The sequence below is a fragment of the Chlamydotis macqueenii genome, chromosome Z, assembly GCF_036417535.1.
Source record: "Chlamydotis macqueenii isolate bChlMac1 chromosome Z, bChlMac1.mat, whole genome shotgun sequence".
Classification (NCBI taxonomy): Eukaryota; Metazoa; Chordata; class Aves; order Otidiformes; family Otididae; genus Chlamydotis; species Chlamydotis macqueenii.
This window is the reverse complement of record NC_141593.1, coordinates 18,679,404-18,700,573: the sequence shown is the minus strand read 5'-3', so window position 1 is coordinate 18,700,573 and position 21,170 is coordinate 18,679,404. Positions and strand designations below refer to the sequence as shown.

The window sequence follows — 21,170 nt, the reverse complement described above, 5'->3', positions numbered from 1 at the left end:
CTCATGTTGAGTTTATCACTCCCAAATCCCTCTCCTCAGGGCTGATCTTGATCCATTCTCTGCCCAGCCTGTATTTGTGCTTGGGATTGCCACAACCCACATGCAGGACCTTGCATCTGCATGCCTATTCCAAGACAAAACCTGACCTCTTCAATAGAAATCTTTATTTAAACTAATAAAAAAAATAGAAGAAACATATCATCTTTGGCCCAAAAGCGATAGATGCCACCTTATAAAAATGTTTTTTTTTCCTAAAGAAGTTAAATATGGACATAAATGTCAGCTTTATAAATATCTTTGTTTTAGAGTTCTAAATTGAAAATTACTTACTCTAAGAAATAGTCCCATTCAAAAATATCTTGAAGAGGCAATGTCTACGTGTATATATAAAGCTATGTAATAAACGTACGTGGCATCACCAAGAGCAGTTGTGCTTATGAATTAATGCTAGATAGTTTGTGCAACCCTGTGGAAAACAAAGAACTAAAGTGAATCAAATAAAATTACAAATAATATTGTTTTTTTCAATGCATAATCATCAAGAATAATTTGACGTAAAGTAAAACAGGTGCTTATTGCACTGATATACTTCCACTGCTATGAAAGCAAGATCTTGCAATGAAAATATTTTTACCTCATTCTGAAACGCAGTCACTGTTGCCAGAGTACATTTAACATAAATGCAAACAAAACTCACCAGGTTTAAAGACAATAGCCTTGACGCTATGCACTGAGACAATACTCTGTAAATCAGTTTATTTTCCATGTAGTGGACAAATCCAGCCAATGTAATTATTTTTCTCCATGTGAATAGTAAAATCACAGTGCTTGTTTTCCCATAACAAATGTGTTCACTGTGACAACACTGGGTCCTGCAATACCCCATAAAGCTTTCAACTTAAAGGTTAGTTCTAGAAATTTGGAACGGTGACATCAATTTCTTTTGCTGTTAATAATGACTATGCTACAAACAGCTAAAGAGCAGTTAGGTGTGGAGGAATTAGAACAGTACAACAGCTCAATTAAGGAAAAGAGTTTTAGTGCACTTTGCTCATTTTGGCCAACGTGCTACATTGACCTTTTTGCGTACACAGCAGACTAAAGGATTTCCATTGTAAGAAAGAAATAATTTGGCAAAACACTGTGTTAAGCTGCCTTTTTTTTCCATATAGACTTGGACATTTTAAGACAGAAGCTTTGCAAGACATTACACAATTCTTTGTTTTTATTATTAAATGAGAAAGTCTGATTTGTTACATTGTCACATTGCTAGTCAGAAATGCTTCAGTGATGAAGAAAGTCAATGCTGGGTCAACCCAAGTCCTCATTCTATGACATTCATTTACAAAGAAATTATAGTAATGTTCAATACACCCAACTCAACATTCCTTGCTTTCTTCAGAGAAAAGTCCCATAATTCTTCCTCTAGTGGGTATGTTACTACCATAAATTAGAATTTTTTTTTTTTAAAGACATCCCCAAATTTTCACAAGATCAAAATAGGCTTCTACAGATGTTACAGAAGTCTTCACACATCATCATCATCTGATGTATCACTGCTGCTCGTCTCAGAATCCTCATTCTCCAGAGCAAGTTTGAAACTGCTGTTTTTCCAGGAGCTATATTTAAAGTCACAGATGAGGCCATTTTTCAAAATGCCATTTTTACGAAGGCCATTTTTTCGTAACTGAAATGGGAAAACAAGATGTAGTTAGAGAAAAAAAAAAAGCTGAACACAACAATCTTTACATCTTCATCTCTTCATTCTGCAACAAGAAAGGAATTACTGCACTTCCACACATAGCTCAGAGGCTGGGCAATAAGCCAAGGATTAAAGAGCTGCAATATTCCAAATGCTCTAATTAATACATGTGTGGCTAAACTAACGGAAATAACAAATGTCCAAGATTTAATATTGCACAGGATTCTCCCTTCCAGCTCCTCCTCACTGACACCGTCCAGTATCTACAACACCTCTAATGTAAAAAGTAAAACAAGAAAAAAAAAAAAAAAAAAAAAAAAAAGATTGCCTTTTCAGACTTTGTTACTAGTGAATTAAATGTCTCTCAACTTCTAACAGAGACAACTCAGATCTTGGAAAACTAAGAAAACTGCATAAAAACTTTGAGACAAAATTTCCTTTCCCCTCCCAGGGTAAGCTGAGGAGCTGGAACGCCTGTACAATTCTACTGCCAGAAATGCTGAAACTACTCAGAAGCTCTCCCTTACCCTTCCCTTGATATTTTGAGATACTTTGAGAATAGGCCTTACCTACAATAAGCACCGGTCCTCTATCTTTTTAAAACAACTGTTCTTCCAAAAGCACAATATCAAAATGGTACCGAAACAGTAATATCCCTAATGATCAAAATTACTGCATATCCTCCTCAAAAGTCAACATTTAGGGTAGCCACCTACAAGTAGATAACAGAATATCAACTTAGTGTTACCTGCTCACTAATGACTCGGAACTCCCTCATCTCATCTTCTGTTAGTGGAGCACATGTTTCATCATTTTCACTGTCTTCCTGCCAGCCCATCTCCTTTAACAACCTTTAAATTAAAAAGGACAACATTAAGGAATTTGCTACACACACACAGACATTTCAAGTTCTGCCTACATATACGTGTGAAGATCTGTAACAAATGGATTAATCAGTCCATATTTTAAAAAAATAAATTCTTACATGAAAGTAGCTTAAAAGCCTTAGAGAAGATATACAAAACATAGAAGCTGGTAAGTTCTCAGGTCTTTCACAGATGACCCTGGTTTACCACTACATGTGGTAAAAAACTGGTACTGTGGTACCTTCGTTTTAAGGCAAGAAATCCGTATCAGGCGGAAGAGTGAGAATGTATTTCCTTTGCATAATTGCTCTGGTGAAGCAGCAGTGTAGTCCCTTGAAAATGGCATGAAGAGACAAAGACTCACACTGAGGGAAACCACAGCACATCCTGGATAACAGAGTAGCCATGAGGAATAGTGGTGGTGTCCCTCCATGGGAACCAATTCTGGATGCAATGGTCTCATACGGTTTCTTTTTTCTAGCACATGCTAATGTCACAGCCAGGACAGGCTTCTTTGCAACAGTCTCACCCAACAGCAGATGCTGATATTTAAGCAGAGACTACAATTAAGAGTTTTGGGATGAGGGGAGGAAAGGAAACAAGGGACACAATCCTCTCATGACTAAGTTTGAGATACCCAAAGATATCAACATGTTTTAGCTAGTGCCAAAAGTGAGACAGCAGCATCTGAGCAGGAAGAAAGTGGTTTTACATGTGAAGGCACTGAAAAAAGGGGTTATCTGAGGGTGAAGACACTGTGACATTTAACAATGAAGACAGCAAGTTTTCCCACTGCAAAGTTTTTGCCAAAAGGATTAGCATCTTCTTCAAGTAAACCATGTGCCTGTTGACCTTAAATGTTAAAGGAGGTTAAAGTTATTTCACAAGAAAATAAAGAGGTTTCTAAAGTATATGCCAGAATCGACACAAGAAACTGACACTTGGAGTTGAAAAATGGTGAATATACTAAAACAAGGAAGTGAGACAAACTTACAGTTCATGTCATGTGCCAGGTACTTCATTTAGCCAGATCCCAGCAAAAAATGCCCTTCAACATAACTCTCCCCACAAAAAGCTCTAGGTCTCAATATAATGAACGTGCATTGAGCAAACTAGCAGGTGACCAGTAACATCAATGACTGTTGTTAAAACCAAAATAAAAGCCTGGAACTGTAGGAGAAGGGAAGAACAGCACTACTCTCTTTTTAAAAACTTAACAGGACAGTAACAGAAATGGAAATTACATCCTCTCTAGCAGTTAGACCAAACTGGACAATGTGACAGCCAGGAACAATCAAATCCTAAGAAGCAGCAGAAATAATATGCAAGTCATCCAAAACTCTCTTTTAAGAGAATATGTGCATTTGTATAGACATACAGAAAAAGACCTGCAATGCTAAATGCAGTTCAATGATAAGTTTTATTTTTGGCAACAGTAATTTGAGTTAGAAAGTTTTACTGTAAGCAAAAGATGTTAACAGTATTATGTACAGTAAAGTGAATAACTACAGAGCTCCTGTTAATGTAAATAAAATTTAGGGCAACGACTAATGAGCTTTTAAGCAACATTATCTGAAGTTATAGCAGGACTGCCGTCCCTTTAGAGCAACACTAGGCTTTAAAATGCTCAAAAGTGTGAACTGTGTAAAAAAATTAAACTTCGGATTAGAAAATTTACACCAAGAGGATGGCTGCATGTTGGAAACTTCCCCAGTAGAAGGGAAGTCCAAGAAATATTTTGTACAAGATGCATCAATACTGTTACTATGTATGCATAAATGTCCTGTGAGTTAAGCTGGTCACTTCAAGTCAAATTTACCACAAAAAAGGCTTACTATAACATCTATCTACATGCGTGCAGAGGTCACAGCCAAAGGGCTGGGACAGTACGGAGACAGAACCTCTCTAGAACACCACAAAGGAAAGACACTTGTCCAGAAATCCCATGAACACTAAAGTAATTTGAATTGACAAATGAAAGTTAGATTTGACTCCTAGTTGAAAAATCGTTAGCAGCAGCCTCTAGTGGCCAAAGACTTCTGTCTCCATAGTCAATGGTGGAAAAAAAGGAAGAGAGTCAAAAAGGCATTTGACTTTTCATACTCACGAGGGATAAGAGGTCACAAAAATTTCCTCTACAGGTACTACAAAAGGGAAAGTTTTCTAGTCCAATGTATACATATAACCTATCACAAAAAAAAACCACCAAAAAACCCACAACATTCTAATCTATCACTGCAATTCTGTAGTTGCTACGAACAGTAAGAATCTGACAGAGCTTATGACAAGCTCATCTCCAGACCAAGCTGTGATTTCCCAGCAAAAAAAAATCACTGGAGCTTTACATAAGATACAGCATTTGAAGTATTATTAATACAAATAGCAATTACACGCATTGTTCCTCCTATACATACAGATCAAAATCAGACGGTTGAAATCACTATGCAGTTTGCTTTGTTTCTTTATAAGGAAACCCATCAAATTTTTAGTAACACAAGTTTAAGTCAGTATGCAGGTCTAGTAGAAACAAAGTATGCTCCATGTTAAACTAGTACTTGTCTGAAAGTTGAACTTTGACGGTACTCATTCTATGTGTTCTCAGTTTTCAGATTGTGACTTCTGAACTAGTAAGAATTTATGATGTGCTCATGCACCATGAAGGAATACTCTTTGTATTATATAAAGTACGTACCTATGCTCTGCCTCAAGTGAGCTTGAAAGAACATCTGCCTGAGGGAAAGCTGAAGATCGAATGATCTGTTGAGACGTAATTGAAGCATTGCCATTCTCCTGTGGAATTTCATTTTCAAAGTTTCGGTTTATGTCTCTCTCATGATGAGGACTGTTGCTGTTACGCAAGTTAAAGGACTCATCATCCTGTTAAAAATAATAATATGTTAAAAGTTTAAAAGTAAATTCCATTCACGAGTAGATGTCTGCGAGTCCTGCAATTCAGTTACTCTGTTTAACTTAAATTAAATTTAAACAGAAACGCTCTGTACTACTTTGGGGTTAATTCTGTTCATACTTCTGGAGTTTGCAATCCTGGATACTACAGAAATCTTAAGTTATGCCACTGACGGAGTAATGTAGAAAGCATACTCTGCCTCAAACTTTTTTCTATGAACTTTCAAACATTTCTTAAAATAACTTATTTAGGCTGCCTTTCACAATTGCAGAAATAATAGATTATCTGTTGAACTTACAAACAAGGTTCCTAATTAAATACTAGAACCACGTGTGTCAGTAGAAGTTTGAAAGCATATGAGTTTTCAAGTTTACTTAGTATAAGGGGCAGGTCACAGCCACCATACCTCAAGCAGAAAATTCATCTGCCGCAAGTAAGAAAGATTAGATACTGCTCTTTGAGTGCAGACAACAGCTTCCCCTACACACTTGCATTCACTACAGAGCTTCTCAGACTGTTGTTAACAGCAACTGTAATTTACTAAGCATGAAACAAGACCTAGGAAGAACCTTTACTGAGAAAGCAGACTGTTCAGGTTCACTCAAACATTAAAAGCTCTTTAATCCTATAAATCAGAGATGTTTCATTTTAGTCTACTCATTCAGCAAACTGTAGTTCTTATTTAGTAAGGAGTCAAATAGCCTCAGAGTTCTTACCAACTGTAAAAACAAAGAGGAGAGTACGATCATTACCTAATTAACATCCTTTTGACAACAAGATCCCTAAATTGGACACGTAACAGCATTATCCATAGCAGGAGGCAATTGCTCAGTCAGCCAGTTTTACACTTGTAAGAAACCATACTTCAGAGTCCAGGATCAAGACCATCATCATCATTTCCCTCACACTCAATGTTGTCTACTTCCAGAACTTCTAGAATGCTTAGCAAGAATTTCTTAAGAACAAGTATCCCAGTAAACATACATTCAGCTCTTCAATCATACATATCTTAGATTATCAAATAAAATTCACAAAAGTATTACACAATTTTAATACATATAGGACAAAACAGCTTCTTCCAAGCATAACTCAGCTGCTGATCATTATTTGTCTCGTTATTTCAGATGTGACATATTTTACTGCAAGCCTTAAAAATTCCATCAACAAGACCATGTTACAGAAGACTTGTGCAGTTATCTCCCCATCCACTCAGTTGCATGCTATGCCTTCTACTGATGATCATTAAAATGAACGTTGGAAGTAGGGTAACTATTAGTTACATGATTTGTTTAACATCTTTTCATTCCTGTCAGTGAAACAACAACAGCAGGAAAAGAAAGCACACACTTAGCTACTGTTCCAGGCTACATGTTACATACACCTGTTCAAGGACATTACAACTTCTACTATGAAAAGCAGTCCTTTTTTTTTAAATACATTTCCTTCTGAATATCAGCTGTGCACAATGGGTCAAGCAAATATATTTCATATATGTATCAAAGACATTACAAACTCAAGACAGTTTCAGGACAGAAAACCCTACCAAGTTCACATGCTATTTTCAGAATTGTGAAGCTCAAGACAATGTTTCCTAATGTATTTTTAATCTTAAAATCCTTGCGCATTTCTTATACACACACATCAATGACACTACTCTCAACGTTCATCTTAGGACACACAGCCACAGAATGCCCAAAAGAAAGATGCAGACCTTTCTTAACTCACACATACAGCTACGTTGTACAGTCCCATTACAGTAAGTTTTATTTTGCCTGAAATAGGAACAGTCAGAAAAGTCAATCTTATTTTTATGAGCAATGTACACAAGTACTGCTTCTTTTTTTTCAAGTCTCTGAATACAAATGAACAAAACTACCTTCTCTTGCTCAGCATGATTTTCATCTTCATGCTCCTCTTCCACTCTATCTCGTTTCAATGCTTTCAAAAATTCACTCTTCTTATCAGTCCGCATTCTTGTCAATTTTGTTAAACGAGGCTGACCAACTTTGTCAACAGGAGATGAAGAATTTGACCGATTACACTAATGCAGGAAGTCAGAAAAAGAAAAAAATATTAGAAATGTATTAATTTAAAAAGCTTTGAATGAAAGACAAAACAACTCCCTGGCACCTGTAGTTTCAGGTTTCATGTATATCCACACGCAAAAGCAGAAGGTAGATATTTGTATTTTAGTATACACAGTTCTTAAACGTAAACCCAGAGATGGAGATTTACAGAGCACTGCTAATGAACAGTGGACCTTCCGAAGTGTATCACACCGTAAGTAGTTCTGAAGTTTAATTCTACCAGGTTATACTTCCTAATGCACCATTTTTACTCCAAATCAAACCCACAAAGCAAATCGTACAGTACTTAAGGGCCAGTGACGTGCCTTTCACATTGCTCTCTCACACATTAACTTCCCAAAACAACTTATTTAACATAATTTTGCATAAAACTTACTGATCCTCTTATCTGACCAATTTAAGTGTTTTATGGATTTGATAAAAACTACAGACATTGCTTTACCTCTTTCACTGAATTTTGTGATACAGTAAACGCCTTGGCAGTCGATTTGAAAGGACTGAAATTGCCAACACTATATGTAGACTCATGAGGAAATGGATTCCCAAGTTTATTTTCTTTTGCTTGGCTTTTCCACTGTGTAGGCTAAACAAAAATGAAAACAGAAATTTTAAAAGTCATTAACTACAATAGGATTATTTTAAAGAATCTTTAGAAAAAGGGTTAAGCAAAAGTAAACCACAACTACAACCCTAATTTAGTGCAAGCACCTGTTTTCTTGTGGAAAAGAGACTGTTTATGAACAATTAATCCTCTCAAAAGTACTGTTTATACTTCTTACATAAAGAGTAAAATTTCAAAACAATGAAGACCTTCATATTCAAGATACTAAGAATCAAAATATGAGTCTTCAACAGCTGAAAGTAGTGTTTTTAATGTAGAATGTTAGACAGTTAAGAACCACTCCATCATATGCTCTCAGGAGCACAGAAAAATTCCTGAAACAAAAAATCAAAATATGAACATAGGAAGTTGCACTTGGAAAGGGACTAGAATGACACTAACAGGGTGCAACATCATTAGAACTGGGATAAGCCCTGAAGGTATATTTATGCCAACTACATCCTCCCACTAGGTATCTATTTTTCTGTTAAAAATAATATATACAAAATATATATTTTGCTGTTCCAGTATTGCTATTCCAAAAGATAAAAATATCCTTTTCATTCTTAGACAGCTCTTGCACTTCTCAAAAAAAGGTAAATGAGGAACAAGGCAAGATCCAATTACAGTACAGTTTAAAAAGAAATACGAGAAAAAGTTGCCCCCATTCACTTCTGGGGTGTGCTGCACTTAGCAAGAGCTGAAAGTATAATACTCTATGAAGAGTATTCTCAAGGATTAAATAACTACATTCAGAATTACAGCAAGATTCTTTTCAGCATCTTGGTCATGCCACCAGTATCCAAGACTCACCTTTGCAGGTGGAGTGACAGGTTTAGGAACTAATCCTTTATAAACACTCATGCCAGTTCCGTTTCTTACTGGCTGTGAATGAAGACTTCCTACTACTGGGAATCCAGATATCTGCAGTTCTTTTGTACTGCCCTTTTTAATGACCAGCATTCTTGGAGATCTAGATTTAGGATTCAAAGGGTATTCTGGAAGGAAAAAAAAAGTTGAAGAAGTGCATGTGTGTATATATATACGTACATATATCTGTATGCATGTGCATACAATCTTAAGTTTCTAGTTCATAAGTTACTGGACAGCCATATGGTCCACAGCAAACAGGCATAAATCAGGAACTTAGTTCAGTGTTAGTTCCACAAACAACATACTATACAAACCTGCGTAAGTACAGGTTCTGTTCCATTTTCTACAACCACCATTTGTAAACTATATCACCTGGCAACACAAGAATTTTATTTTTACCAAGTAAAGATATTCTTCAAAGAACAGTTCTTGTTCGCAAATCTAAAACCTAAGTACAATAAGCTGTTGACAGTTACCTGATCTTCAAAAGATAGTATTTCTCTTTATGCTGGTTTTGGTTGAGATTGAGCTAATATGGGACTATGCTTTGGATTAGTGCTGATAATACAGAGAAGTTTTAGTTTTTGCTGAGCAGTGCTTAAACCGAGTCAAGGCCTTTTCTGACCCTCACACCACCCCAGCAGCAAGGAGGCTGGTGGCACACAAGAAACTGGGATGGGACACAGCTGGGACAGCTGATCCGAGCTGACCAAAGGGATATTCCACACAATGTGACATGTTTGGCACATAAAGCTGGGGGAAGAAGGAAGGGAAGGATGTTCAGAGCTGTGGTGTTTGTCTTCCCAAGTAACTGTTACTCGTATGAAGCCCTGCTTTCCTGGAGATGGCTGAGCACCTGCCTGCCAACAGGGAGCTGCAAATTAATTCCTTATTTTACTTTGCTTGTGTGCGCAGCTTTTGTTTTACCTATTAAACTGTCTTCATCTTCATCCATGAGCTTTCTCACTTTTCTGATCTTTAAGGTTACTAAAAGAATAATTACTTATAAATTTACTAGCAGCTCAGTTAGAGCCAAATGCTCCACACCGAGGCTCTATAAACGTGAGGCAAGAGATGTGCATGACGACACCACAGCAATGACCAGTTTCTCTATCTCCATGCCTCAGATGGACATAACAGAACATGACACAACACTTCCATGTTCTAGAGAGCACTAATTAAAAGACATACAGTCAGCTGTCATACTAAGAACTTAAATTTAACAGTTTTAAAGAACATGTATTAAAAAGTTCTAAAATTTTCAAAAAGTGAAAAAACAGACTAATTATTTTTTTTGCACACACATTCCAATCCTGCATTAACAACCTTTTCCAAGATTATCTCTTCTCTCTGTAAGCATTTCTACTTCATAGACAGTCATCATATACTATATTTTAAATACCCTACCCATTTTTCTATTACAAAACAAGGTTTGCAATAGCAGAGCTGTAATAAAGTAAGACACCAAGTTGTAAATTGTAACAAGCCACTGCGTTGTAGCTTAGTGGTTGGACTAGATTATCTTTAAAGGTCCCTTCCAAACCAAACCATTCTGTGATTTTATGTAGCTAACAGAACTGTTCCTTCCTTTGCTTGTAAAGAGTGATATCCCAGAAGTCTGGGAAGTTTGCTCTCCTTCAGATCAAAGCGAGCCACATCATGCAGTAGCCACAGCCAGAGCGCTCCAAAGGTTGCAAAACACTCAAATTGCTATGTAATTTTTCCCAATTTGCTTAGGAAAGAATTTAGTTATTGCTGGTCTTTTACTGAAAGATAACTGTATTTCCTGACTTTCACATGAAAGCTGCTAAATACACAAAACTGAAAAATTGCCCACAAAAGCTCTTAGCTCTTAGGCTCCCACAAAAGCTCTTAGCAACTGGATGTTTATATTGAGGGGTTGGGCTAGATCTTTAAGAGTGCAAAACATACTAGGAAAGTATGAGAAAAAGAATCAGCAAATTAAAGCACCATTTAAAATGAGTAACAACTTTCAGATCTCAGTATTAGCAACAGTTCAGGTAGTACCTTTTATACTTAAAGTTATTTCTTCATAAAGAGAAAAGTTATAATTACTACTTTAAAACTTGTGCAGTTTAAAGTTGCCACCCTTTACAGGATGAACAACTGACTACAGGGTTGTAAAGTGGTAGTCAAATTTAATCAGGTAGAGATGAGAAAACAATCCCCGACTACAGTTTAGTTCAGAGCCCACTCTCTTACAGATCAACAGATTTATATTCAAACAGAAGAAGATTGAAGTTTCCTCAATTTCAGTCTATACCTTTATAATTTAAATCTACACCTTTATAATTCTAAAAAAAAAAAAAAATCCTATGTTTCAAATAAAACAACTTCAGATCTCTGACACAGTTTTACATTTAAAAACATCAAAAATACTCACCCCACACACCTGCAGCGAAAGATTTACTCTGGTTTGGTTCCCTCTCATATTCAGGGTTCAAAGATGGCTGAAATAAAGTTTTATCATTACAAAAAAAAATGTCTTGAATTCTGCGACCAATGAAATAAAGAATCACAGTAATATCAACAGTATGACCTCTACTGTGAAAAATTTCTAGATGGGGACAAACTAGACACTTCCCTCTGCGACCCAAATAGGTAAATGCTAACTTGTTTCTTTTCTCCAACAAAACATCTCAGGCAGCAGTCAATTCTATTATATGAACTGTCCAGAGAAAGCAAAAAACAGCAAGATACAGTTCTTCAAAGAGGAACCTCACCCTTTTCTTACATCCCACAATTCTAGGTTGAAGCATGGACTCTCCAAGGGCCGTTGGCAGAAAAATCACTCTGTTAGTACTTCAAATATCCAGTAAGGTAATCGTGTAGAATTTAATACATACACATACCACACTAAACTGGAACCTAAATGTAGTTTCACTTAAACACTTAAGTCACAATAATAAAGGTATAATGATAAAAACTGGATATAAGAGGAGAAACAAGTTAGTGGGCAAATGACAAACACCCTCTTACCTACGGGAAGGGTGAGGCCTTACATGACGATCTGAAACTGGTGAAATGTCATGAAGTAGCTTGTAATGGACAAAATGGCACTTGCAGAAACAATGAAACCTTGTTTATTATAATTATAATTAACTTACAAAATCCTCAGCTTCAAATTGTTTGGGTACTTCTTTGTCTTCCTTTTTCCCAGTTTCATTATCAGGTACACTTTTTTCATGCAGTCCTTGTCCTTTTCCACAGTGCAAAGTGCTGGCACGAGCACGGGAAACTCCGCCATGGTATCCCCCACGATGACTTATATTTTCTGTACCATTTCTGCCTTGTGAACGCCAACTATTCTTCTCTTTTCTCGCAAAATGCCCTTAGATTTTTAAATTTTAAAAATAAACATAATTACAAATCATTTTAAAAGAACATTCTACTTTTGCAAAATTGTTACAAGACGTTAAATAAGCACCTCTATACTCTGGGATGTGATAGCATAGCAAACTTAAGTTTCATTCAGATAAGCAGCAGGGAAGAATCTTACAAAAAGTGCCAAAGAAAGAGGACAGCAGTCCAACATAAAGTCAACCTCCTTTTTCAGCTGTTCATTTATATGTTGTTGTCTAGAATATTAACTCTACACTCTTATTGTTCTTAAGAGAAATACACCTGGAATCACACTACTCTAATCAACCCTTAGTCATCACATCCTCTCCCAGATCCGTCTTTCCACTACCTCTATTTTACTATGGAATAACAATTAAACTATTATCAGACTGGTTTTTTTCTAGCCAGGGTGCTACAAAGCAAAGATGTAAACATAGTCAAGATGTTCCATGAAAGCTAAGTTATACCTCCATTAGGCCGTCCAATGTTAGGATCAAAACCATCTGAAGAGTTGTGTCTTCTGCGATTTGCTTCATAACGATTTTCTGTCCATGAAAAATTTTCAGAGTGTTTCTCAAAGTTCAGCGATGACTGCAAATGAGCACAAGCAGTAGACCTGAGATATGTGACTAATAACAAAACTGAATTACCAGAACTGTAACATGCACATTACTCATGGTACATAACATGCATTTTTAAAAGGACTATGAATGACAGATAAAACAGCGGTCCTCAAGTATGCATATGTTCAGAGCTATGCCACCATCTCCCATGCTAGCAAAGCGGAAGCTGTATCTTCCGCTCCAGGACACTGAAACAGCACTGAGAACCATGCTTGTGACACAAGGTAAAAACCCTACGTGCCTGTTCTGTTTTGACAGCAGAACAGAGCACAAGTGACATGTGTTGCAGCAAAGGAAATATTTTGCAAAGGTAGGAAAGGACAGGAGATCACAGTTTGGAAGGCAGAAAAGAAGTCTAGGATCTTAATTTGACTACATATGTGCATTCCATAGAAAGCGAGGGGTCACTGCCACCAGAGGCAGCTGTACTCAAGAGACCCAGTTTCTTAGCCTTGTCATTGTAACTTAACACGGCAAAGGCAACTCATTACGAAATACAAATAAAACCTAGAGTCAGAAGTGTAATGATTCATAAATACACTTCAAATTATCATCTAATAAGCAGGCACTGTAGAAATTTTAAAGTACATTTTTAATATATCAGTAGGGAGTACTTTATAAACTAAAACCTTATATTGAGAATAGCATTCAGAAACCAAAATATACCCCGACTAGAACTCATACCTAAGGGACTTAAACCAAAAAAGATCATGCCTTACAGCAGCTGTCTTCCCTATTACTTCTATCTAGCTTTACTATTTTAACACTATAGCACTTACACTGCTACACCTTTAAAATTTAAAAATAAATTTTCATTCTGCAGAAGTAGTGCTAAGCCTTACTGCTGCACACACCACACATCTCCCAGTGAGCGACAGAATAGGGCTGTGTTACCAAGCACCTCCCTGCTACTTCGAAGCAGTTGAAGCAAAGTCCCCTTCCCTCCCACCAGCCTTACTGCGCACAAACATGTACATGTGCAATACAATGGACAAGAGATCCAACACATCCCAGGGCCATAATATCTCCAAATGCATAAATACACAGCTCAGTGGAAAGGTACTATGTCAGCAAACTAAGCTTAATGATTCCAGGGAGTACCAGCTTTGCTGCCTGAAGCTCACTCCCTCTCCAGAATGAGTAACGTTCAGGAAAAAGAGTACAGCAGTAATGGTGCATGTCTGAAAATGAAAGCCTCAGGTTTATTTCAGTAGTTATTACCCAGTAACGTCTAATCAAGCTACACTGGTATTTAAAAGTACTCTACTGATTAAAGTGAGTAGGGGGAAAAAAAAAAAAAACAAACACAAAATCATAGTAATAGGTTTAACTACTCTGGAAAACATGTTGAAGAAAATTATTTCTTTCTTCTCATTCCTCTCCTGCAAAATTAAGAGACTAACACACAAAAAATGATACCCGAGTTCTACTGACAATGACCTACCAGAGCTCAAGGTGCTGTTCAAAATTCACTGCTTAAAATTCAAACACAAGAAAGCAACAGATATGTTTAAAATACAAAGCAGGTATTTCGAAACCATGCAGAAGTCAAATGGAAAGGGATTTCCCTCTCAATTTGAGACATGGTAAGTAAATTACTTCCTTGACAAACTTGGAGAGGAAAAAAAAAAAAAAAAAAAAAAAAAAAACAGAAAAAACACAAGGAACTATTAAAAGATCTAAGTAGATCAAAACCTATCATAATGAATCTCAATAGTTAAGTAAAAAATAAATTCTTATAAACAAATTTTGAATAAGCTGCCAAAAATTTCAGAAAGCTCCAGATCTGTTGATCTTAGAGGAAATTTTAGAAGAAAGCTTCATGTGTTTACTTATATACAACAATTACCTACCTAATGTTGCCTTTGGATTTTAACTTTCTTTTTTTTGTATGAACTTTGAAGAACAACTGCATTTTCACAAAGTGTAACTGACAGCATTTTATATATAAAGTGCTTGAGTTGTACTTGATATAACGAATCTAAAGTGTGCAAAGACCATGCAGTTTGCATTTTCCCCACATGATGGAGGTATGAGTCTATCAAGCCTCTTGTGGCAGAGATGACAGTAAACTTTGTAACCAACAGGAAACCTATGGGCAATTTCTGGAAGTTAAGAAATCGTCTGACTAGGTTCAGCCAGCCAAGAAAGCAAGCAACACAGATTTCTGAAGTATAAGAAGTAGTTTTATTGCTTAACATGAACTAAAAGTAAGCTTACCAGCCTGTCTGCAATCTCCTCCCACATGTTTTACAGAAATCCCTTCTGAAAAGTTTTGTCCATATCCCAAGTCGGTTTCACTATTCATAACACCTTCCCATTTTCATCTGCCCAACTGCAATACTGCACTGATGCAAATATAGCATCCAGACCTGAACAAAAGATACTGAGCAGCGGACACCCAGCTACTTCGGTGGACTTTGCTATGTAAGAGACAGGGAGAATCATATAAAAGCTTATCCTTAAGACAAAATAATCAGCAACAGGTAAGATGGATTTCAGTCTAGCTCTAATCTGCACTGGTCACATTTAGAAAGCTCATTCAGAATCCCAGCTTCCTGCACCAGGTTTTTCTAATGTTAGCCTTTACCTGTGTAAGGGAAAGCCTTGGCTAACAAGGATCGAGGCAGGAAACCAAGCTCCTTGTCATAGTTCAGCCCTGATCAGAACCAGACTACACAGTCTCTCTCTCACTCCCCCCACCCTCCAAGAGAATAGGGAGAGATAATATAAGAAAAAAGGCTCTCGAGGTTTGAGATAAGGACAGGGAGAGATCCTTAAAGTTACCATTACAGGCAAAACACGCAACTTGGGGAAAACCATTTATTACTAAAAACAGACGGACAATGAGACAGAGAACAAGATAACCTCCCCCCCACCCCTCCCTCTTCCCAGGCTTAACATTATCTCTACCACCTTCCTCCCTGACAGCACAGAGGGGAGGAGATAATGGGCATGCATTATGGTCAGTTCACCACACATAGTTTTACACCGCTTCTTCCTCATCGGGAGGAGAGCTCCTCACATTCTTCTCCTGCTCCAGCCTGGGGTCCCTCCCACAGGCTGCAGTCCTTCGTGAAACTCCTCCGACGTGGGTCATTTATTCCACGGGGTGCAGTCCCTCAGGAACGGCTCCCCCAGCACCAGCCCTCCACAGGCCACAGCCTCCTTCAGGCATCCACCTGCCCCAGCGTGGGGTCCCCCCCGGGCTGCAGGGGGATCTCTGCTCCTCCGTGGGCCTCCATGGGCTGCAGGGGCACAGCCGGCCTCACCATGGGCTGCACCACGGGCTGCAGGGGAATCTCTGCCGGGAGCAGCATTACTGCTCCCCCTCCTTCTTCACTGACCTTGGCGTCTGCAGCCGTTCCTCTCACCAGAAATTCTTCACAACCGGCTCAGGCAGACGCCTCTCAGGTTCTCTTCACATCTCATCTCCTCTCCACTTCTTGCAGCAAGGATGAGCCCAGTCGGGCCCAGACGGCCAGCCGGTGGGAGTCCAGAGGGTGAGGACTGCAAGGCCCACATGGCTCGCACCTCCCCCTCTCTGCCCTCACACACATCTTCCTCCCCCCCCCCTTTTTTTTTTCCTGTTTTTCCTCTTCCTAAACACATTATCGCAGAGGCATTATCAGGGCACATTCTGCTACCAATTGGCTCAGCCTTGCCCATAGGCCTGCCCGAGTCCACTGGACAAACAGGAACAACTTCTAACAGCTTCTTACAGAAGCTGCCACCATAGCCCCCCCTCACTAAATAAAACCAGAACACTCCTGAAGATGCAAATCCTAAAAGTCTCTCTTCAGGGAAATAAGAAGTGACTGGGTAGAGTTCCGTTTCTCCTCCTCAAGTCTGAATGTTGTTCATACCCATAGCCTCACCCCAGCTACATTCTGCATGAAAAATGATGCACCTTGCCTTCCTCATCCCACCCTTCCTCTTCATCCCTCTTATCTGCTCTTCTCTTTAGCTGCTTAGTTGATATATGGGAAGCAGAAACAAACATCTGTTCCAGGTAATGGAGAGGACAGGACGCTGCCACAACATTTGAGACCTGTCTTCTAATGACAGGTCTAATGAGCAATGACAGGACAAGCCCTATTCTGTAAACTAAGATTTCCTACACACTGGGTAGGATCAAAAAGACTTTTCAAGTATTTAATATCCAAATGTGCTGTATATCACAGAATACCAATCATCGAGGGAGGAGGTTATGCAAGAAAATAAGCTACATTTCAAACAATGAAGCACAAAGACTACAATGGCAAAAGCATACAGCTATGGAGTTTTGGAATAGATTAAAGAAAAGTCTACCTAAACTCCGTGAGGCAAAGAATTTATGGAAGAGAACACAATCCACAGTATCTGCTTGCAATGAAATTTCCCACAATTCAGGAATGAGGTCACAAATACAACCCATACCTCACATATATCTGAGTGGTACTGGAGTAGTTCTGGAACTTACTTTTATCCCACTATATCGAACTTTAAGCACGCAGGTAAAGCTTTTGCAGCAGATTCCTGAAATACGTGGTGAAGATTGTTTTGTAACTGTGACATCATATTAAACTAAGTTCTGATTACTTTTCCAATTGAAAATGTAATAAATTGGAAAAAAGGCAAATCAAAAAAGTTGAATATATCAGAAATCAAGTACAATAAAAACAGATAGCAGGAACCATCCTGGAACAGACAGGCTTAACATTCCCAGAACAGCAACTGAGATTGGCTGATAGACTGTACTAAATAAAGAAGCTAGCGAGGTCACTGTCTAAGAAAGACTCTATGGTTCTATGGTTCTATAAATAGAGCAACATGAATAAGGACATTCAACAAACTGACTAAAAAAATGCGTATGTGTGTATACACACATACATAAGTAAAGCAATGGGAACACAACTAAAACTGACAGCTAACTGTGCATTTAATAATAGCACAAGCCTCCTTCCATAAGTTTAGAACGGCTAAGTATTTTCCAGGGACATGAAAGACAGTAAGAATTTACTTAAATACATTAAAGTAAGGCAATGCCACTCATAGCTGCAGATGTGGATACTGCATTCAAAAGATCACAATGAAGACAACAGATCTATAAATAGGGAAATAAATGACAGGAGTTTGAAATACCCAGTGCTGCCTCTGCTTCTGCATTCAAACAAACTAAAAAAAAAAACAGAAGGACAAGACAGAAAAAAAGAAATATTTATGAGACAGACATATTCAGGACTTCCTAGAATATTTACAAATCCTAAAATTCAGAGATCGCTATTTCCTGTTTCCAAGCTAACTGTCCCATTGTATAAAGTGAGTAACAGCAGTCTAGATGAAACAACCAGAGTGAAGACGCATAACTATTTGAAAGCATCACACTCCACGAGTAGCATCAAGCATCCCACTAGCAACTGAAGAACCATTTCAGGTGGTCTGTTTCAAAACCACTTTTTTTTTTTAATCAATTGGATGACAGAATAACACTTCTGTAAAATTTACAGGACACAGAGCAAAATCAGAAGCAAGAACATCAAGCACATGCCTCTGTTTAAGGACTTCTTAAGGACAAACCACAATAATTAATGTTAAACTCCTGATGAAAGCAATCAATCCAACAACAGCTCTGATAATGTGGACAGGCATATGCTGCTTTTCATGAACTCAGCTGCTCGAGCAAAAAACTCTTCTGAAGATACAAGACTGACAACCATGGTACAACTACTTAAATCATGACAGCAAGACTTGCTAGATATCATCTGTTATCACCCTATTCATAAAGAGATACGCATTTTTACTATGACTGAGGTTAGGACATTTAGACTTCTCTAATAATGACAGTGGTTTTTCAAAACCACAACAAAAACCATACCTTTGTTGATGATGGTGGAGTAGGAAAATTAAGCCAGGCTGGAGCAAAGTCATGCTGCGCCATTTAGGTCCAGTCTCTCCAAATCAATGAAACAAGGCTTCAGCACCTCATGGCAAGTCCCTGTAAATGGAAAATAAGAAATGAGTACTTTTCAGATGCTTATGTTACAACAGGATTACACTTGTGGTGTTCTGATGATTATTTCCCTTCTGTTTTCTGGTATTTTTCCCATACAGATCTGCTTTACAATCTAACCATCCTCATCTCATTTATAGCATCACACTTGTGCTTTTATTACCAAAGTGTGACATTAATTAAATACGTCACAGGTATCATGAAAATACAACTGTAACACTCCTTCCTTTAGTTCCTCTTATAAATGGGATGAAGCATCTTCTGTAAGATTTGATCCAGAAAACTGTGGCAAAATCAGCTTGTTGAAATACTTTCTGGTACTATCTAGAATGGATTTCAGGAGCTATTTCATCAGCTTCCTAGAAGCAGCTAATTTTTTTTAATTAGTCCCTAAAAGTTAGTCTCAGAGGCCACATTAAGGCTCCTTATGAAAAAAAAAACAGATGCTCAGGGCCACCACCAATGCCGTATTATCTCTAGATTCAATGGAAACAGAATATACATGCCCAGAAACAGTGTCAAAATCCAGTAAAATTCTGAAGTTTGAAAATGGGCAAGGGAAGGTAATGGCTTAAGATTACAACCCAAGAATACTTTTCCTAACCCATGCTCTTCCCATAGGTAGGAACAGATCTCTCAGCAAGCAAGAGACTGCAAGACCATATGAACTGTATTACTTGAAGTTAAACTATAGCACAGAAAGGAAATAATTGAATGAAACACTGCCTGAATTATAAGGGGAATCTGAATCACTGTCTGCAGCTAGACACTGCAAAATTGTCAATAACACAAAAATATTTTATGTACAATATACACACTATAAGAAATTCAGTTAGTGAAAACAGTAAAACACCCACATGCATTTTATAGTGAGAACCAAACAAACGTGTATTCCACATCTCTGCACAATACAGAGCAGATCTGTTAGTCACCGAGCACAGCTGTAGTTCGCTTTATTCTAAGGCGGCTGTAATGTTAAGTACTAGTAAGAACTATGGAATCTGAACTTGGTAACTGATAATTATTGTTGTAGTCTGGCCTGAACTGGGCTATTGCAGATGTCCAGCGACAGAGGAGAATGTTCCAGCTTCTAAAAGGAAGTCTAACAGATTTGTAAGCATTAAACTTCACTTCTCAATTAAGTTGCTGGTTCTCTTCTACGCCATGAGCTCATACTTAAGTTTTTAAGTACCTCCAATACCAGGAGTTGAAACGTAAGGTGAGATACACAAAATCTGCTATCATTAAATAGAGACAAGTTTAGAGGTATGTCCCACCCAAATAATTTGTTATCAATTATTCCGTTGAAGTCATCCAACACTCTTCAAAATTAGCCTAAACTGAAATACCAGATAAATTTTCTAAGGAATCCAATTAAGTCAAATTAATTAAAAGAAAAAAAAAAATTAAAAAGGCAAGTCCTACAGTCATTGAACCATTACAAAAAATGGTTTCTCTTTCTAAAGGAAATCAAGTTCACTTTTACTGATTAATCATGTTCAGCAATGGTACAGAAACAGAAAAGGCTGTATGTTCACAGATGAACCAATACAAGAGATGCTAAATTAAGAAACAGCAAATTAAATGTGAGCAGACTGCAGGAAGAAAAAAAAAAATAATCTTCTCCTTCCCTCAGATACAGTTCTTAACTCCCAGTAGGAGGATCATTAAATCTTTAGGAGGGACCAAGACAGATATCAATACCAGAAGACCAGCACAACAACAAAATCTTCAGATTAAGATACTTACAGTCTTGTAATAGAGAGATTAGGTTTATACTGAATAAGAACATTAAAAAGGATCCAAAAAGTATTACCAAGTTACTGGTGAATCAGCTATTAGACATGGGACAACAAAGGCACTAACAATATAATTTCTTAATAAATTCATCTTACTGTTTTTAGAAAACGACTCAAGCTTCCTAACACTACTAGTTATCCAACTGCCATGAAGAGTTTATCCTTCCAATTCACCAACATCCCTACCTTTTATTTTTTGCACATAAATCAAGGGCTCAGGTAGGATTTGATCACCAAGTATCCGAGGACTGGGAAGGTGTTTTTTACCGCTTTGTCCACAGCTCACTGATACTGGCTGTGTATTTCTTCCCATAAAAATTATTCTAGAAGTAGATTCAAGTCTTATCCATGTTCTC

At 37.7% G+C, this 21,170-nt stretch overlaps 1 protein-coding gene across 6 annotated transcripts in view; it reads right to left on the bottom strand.

Annotated features, from left to right (window-relative positions):
* Positions 1-741: 741 nt before the first annotated feature.
* The window catches only part of GPBP1 (GC-rich promoter binding protein 1), a 37,394-nt gene continuing 16,965 nt past the window's right edge, over positions 742-21,170 (bottom strand). For all 6 annotated transcript variants that reach the window (XM_086770107.1, XM_086770102.1, XM_086770103.1 and 3 more), the window contains 10 exons: positions 18,881-19,000; positions 12,868-12,991; positions 12,166-12,389; positions 11,442-11,508; positions 8,978-9,162; positions 8,006-8,146; positions 7,353-7,517; positions 5,261-5,445; positions 2,451-2,553; positions 742-1,687 (listed from right to left, as the gene is read on the bottom strand). In XM_086770107.1, coding sequence (XP_086626233.1) covers positions 1,529-1,687; positions 2,451-2,553; positions 5,261-5,445; positions 7,353-7,517; positions 8,006-8,146; positions 8,978-9,162; positions 11,442-11,508; positions 12,166-12,389; positions 12,868-12,991; positions 18,881-18,943 — 1,416 coding nt within the window. In that variant the 5' untranslated portion in view covers positions 18,944-19,000 and the 3' untranslated portion in view covers positions 742-1,528. The remainder of the gene's footprint in view (positions 1,688-2,450; positions 2,554-5,260; positions 5,446-7,352; positions 7,518-8,005; positions 8,147-8,977; positions 9,163-11,441; positions 11,509-12,165; positions 12,390-12,867; positions 12,992-18,880; positions 19,001-21,170) is intronic.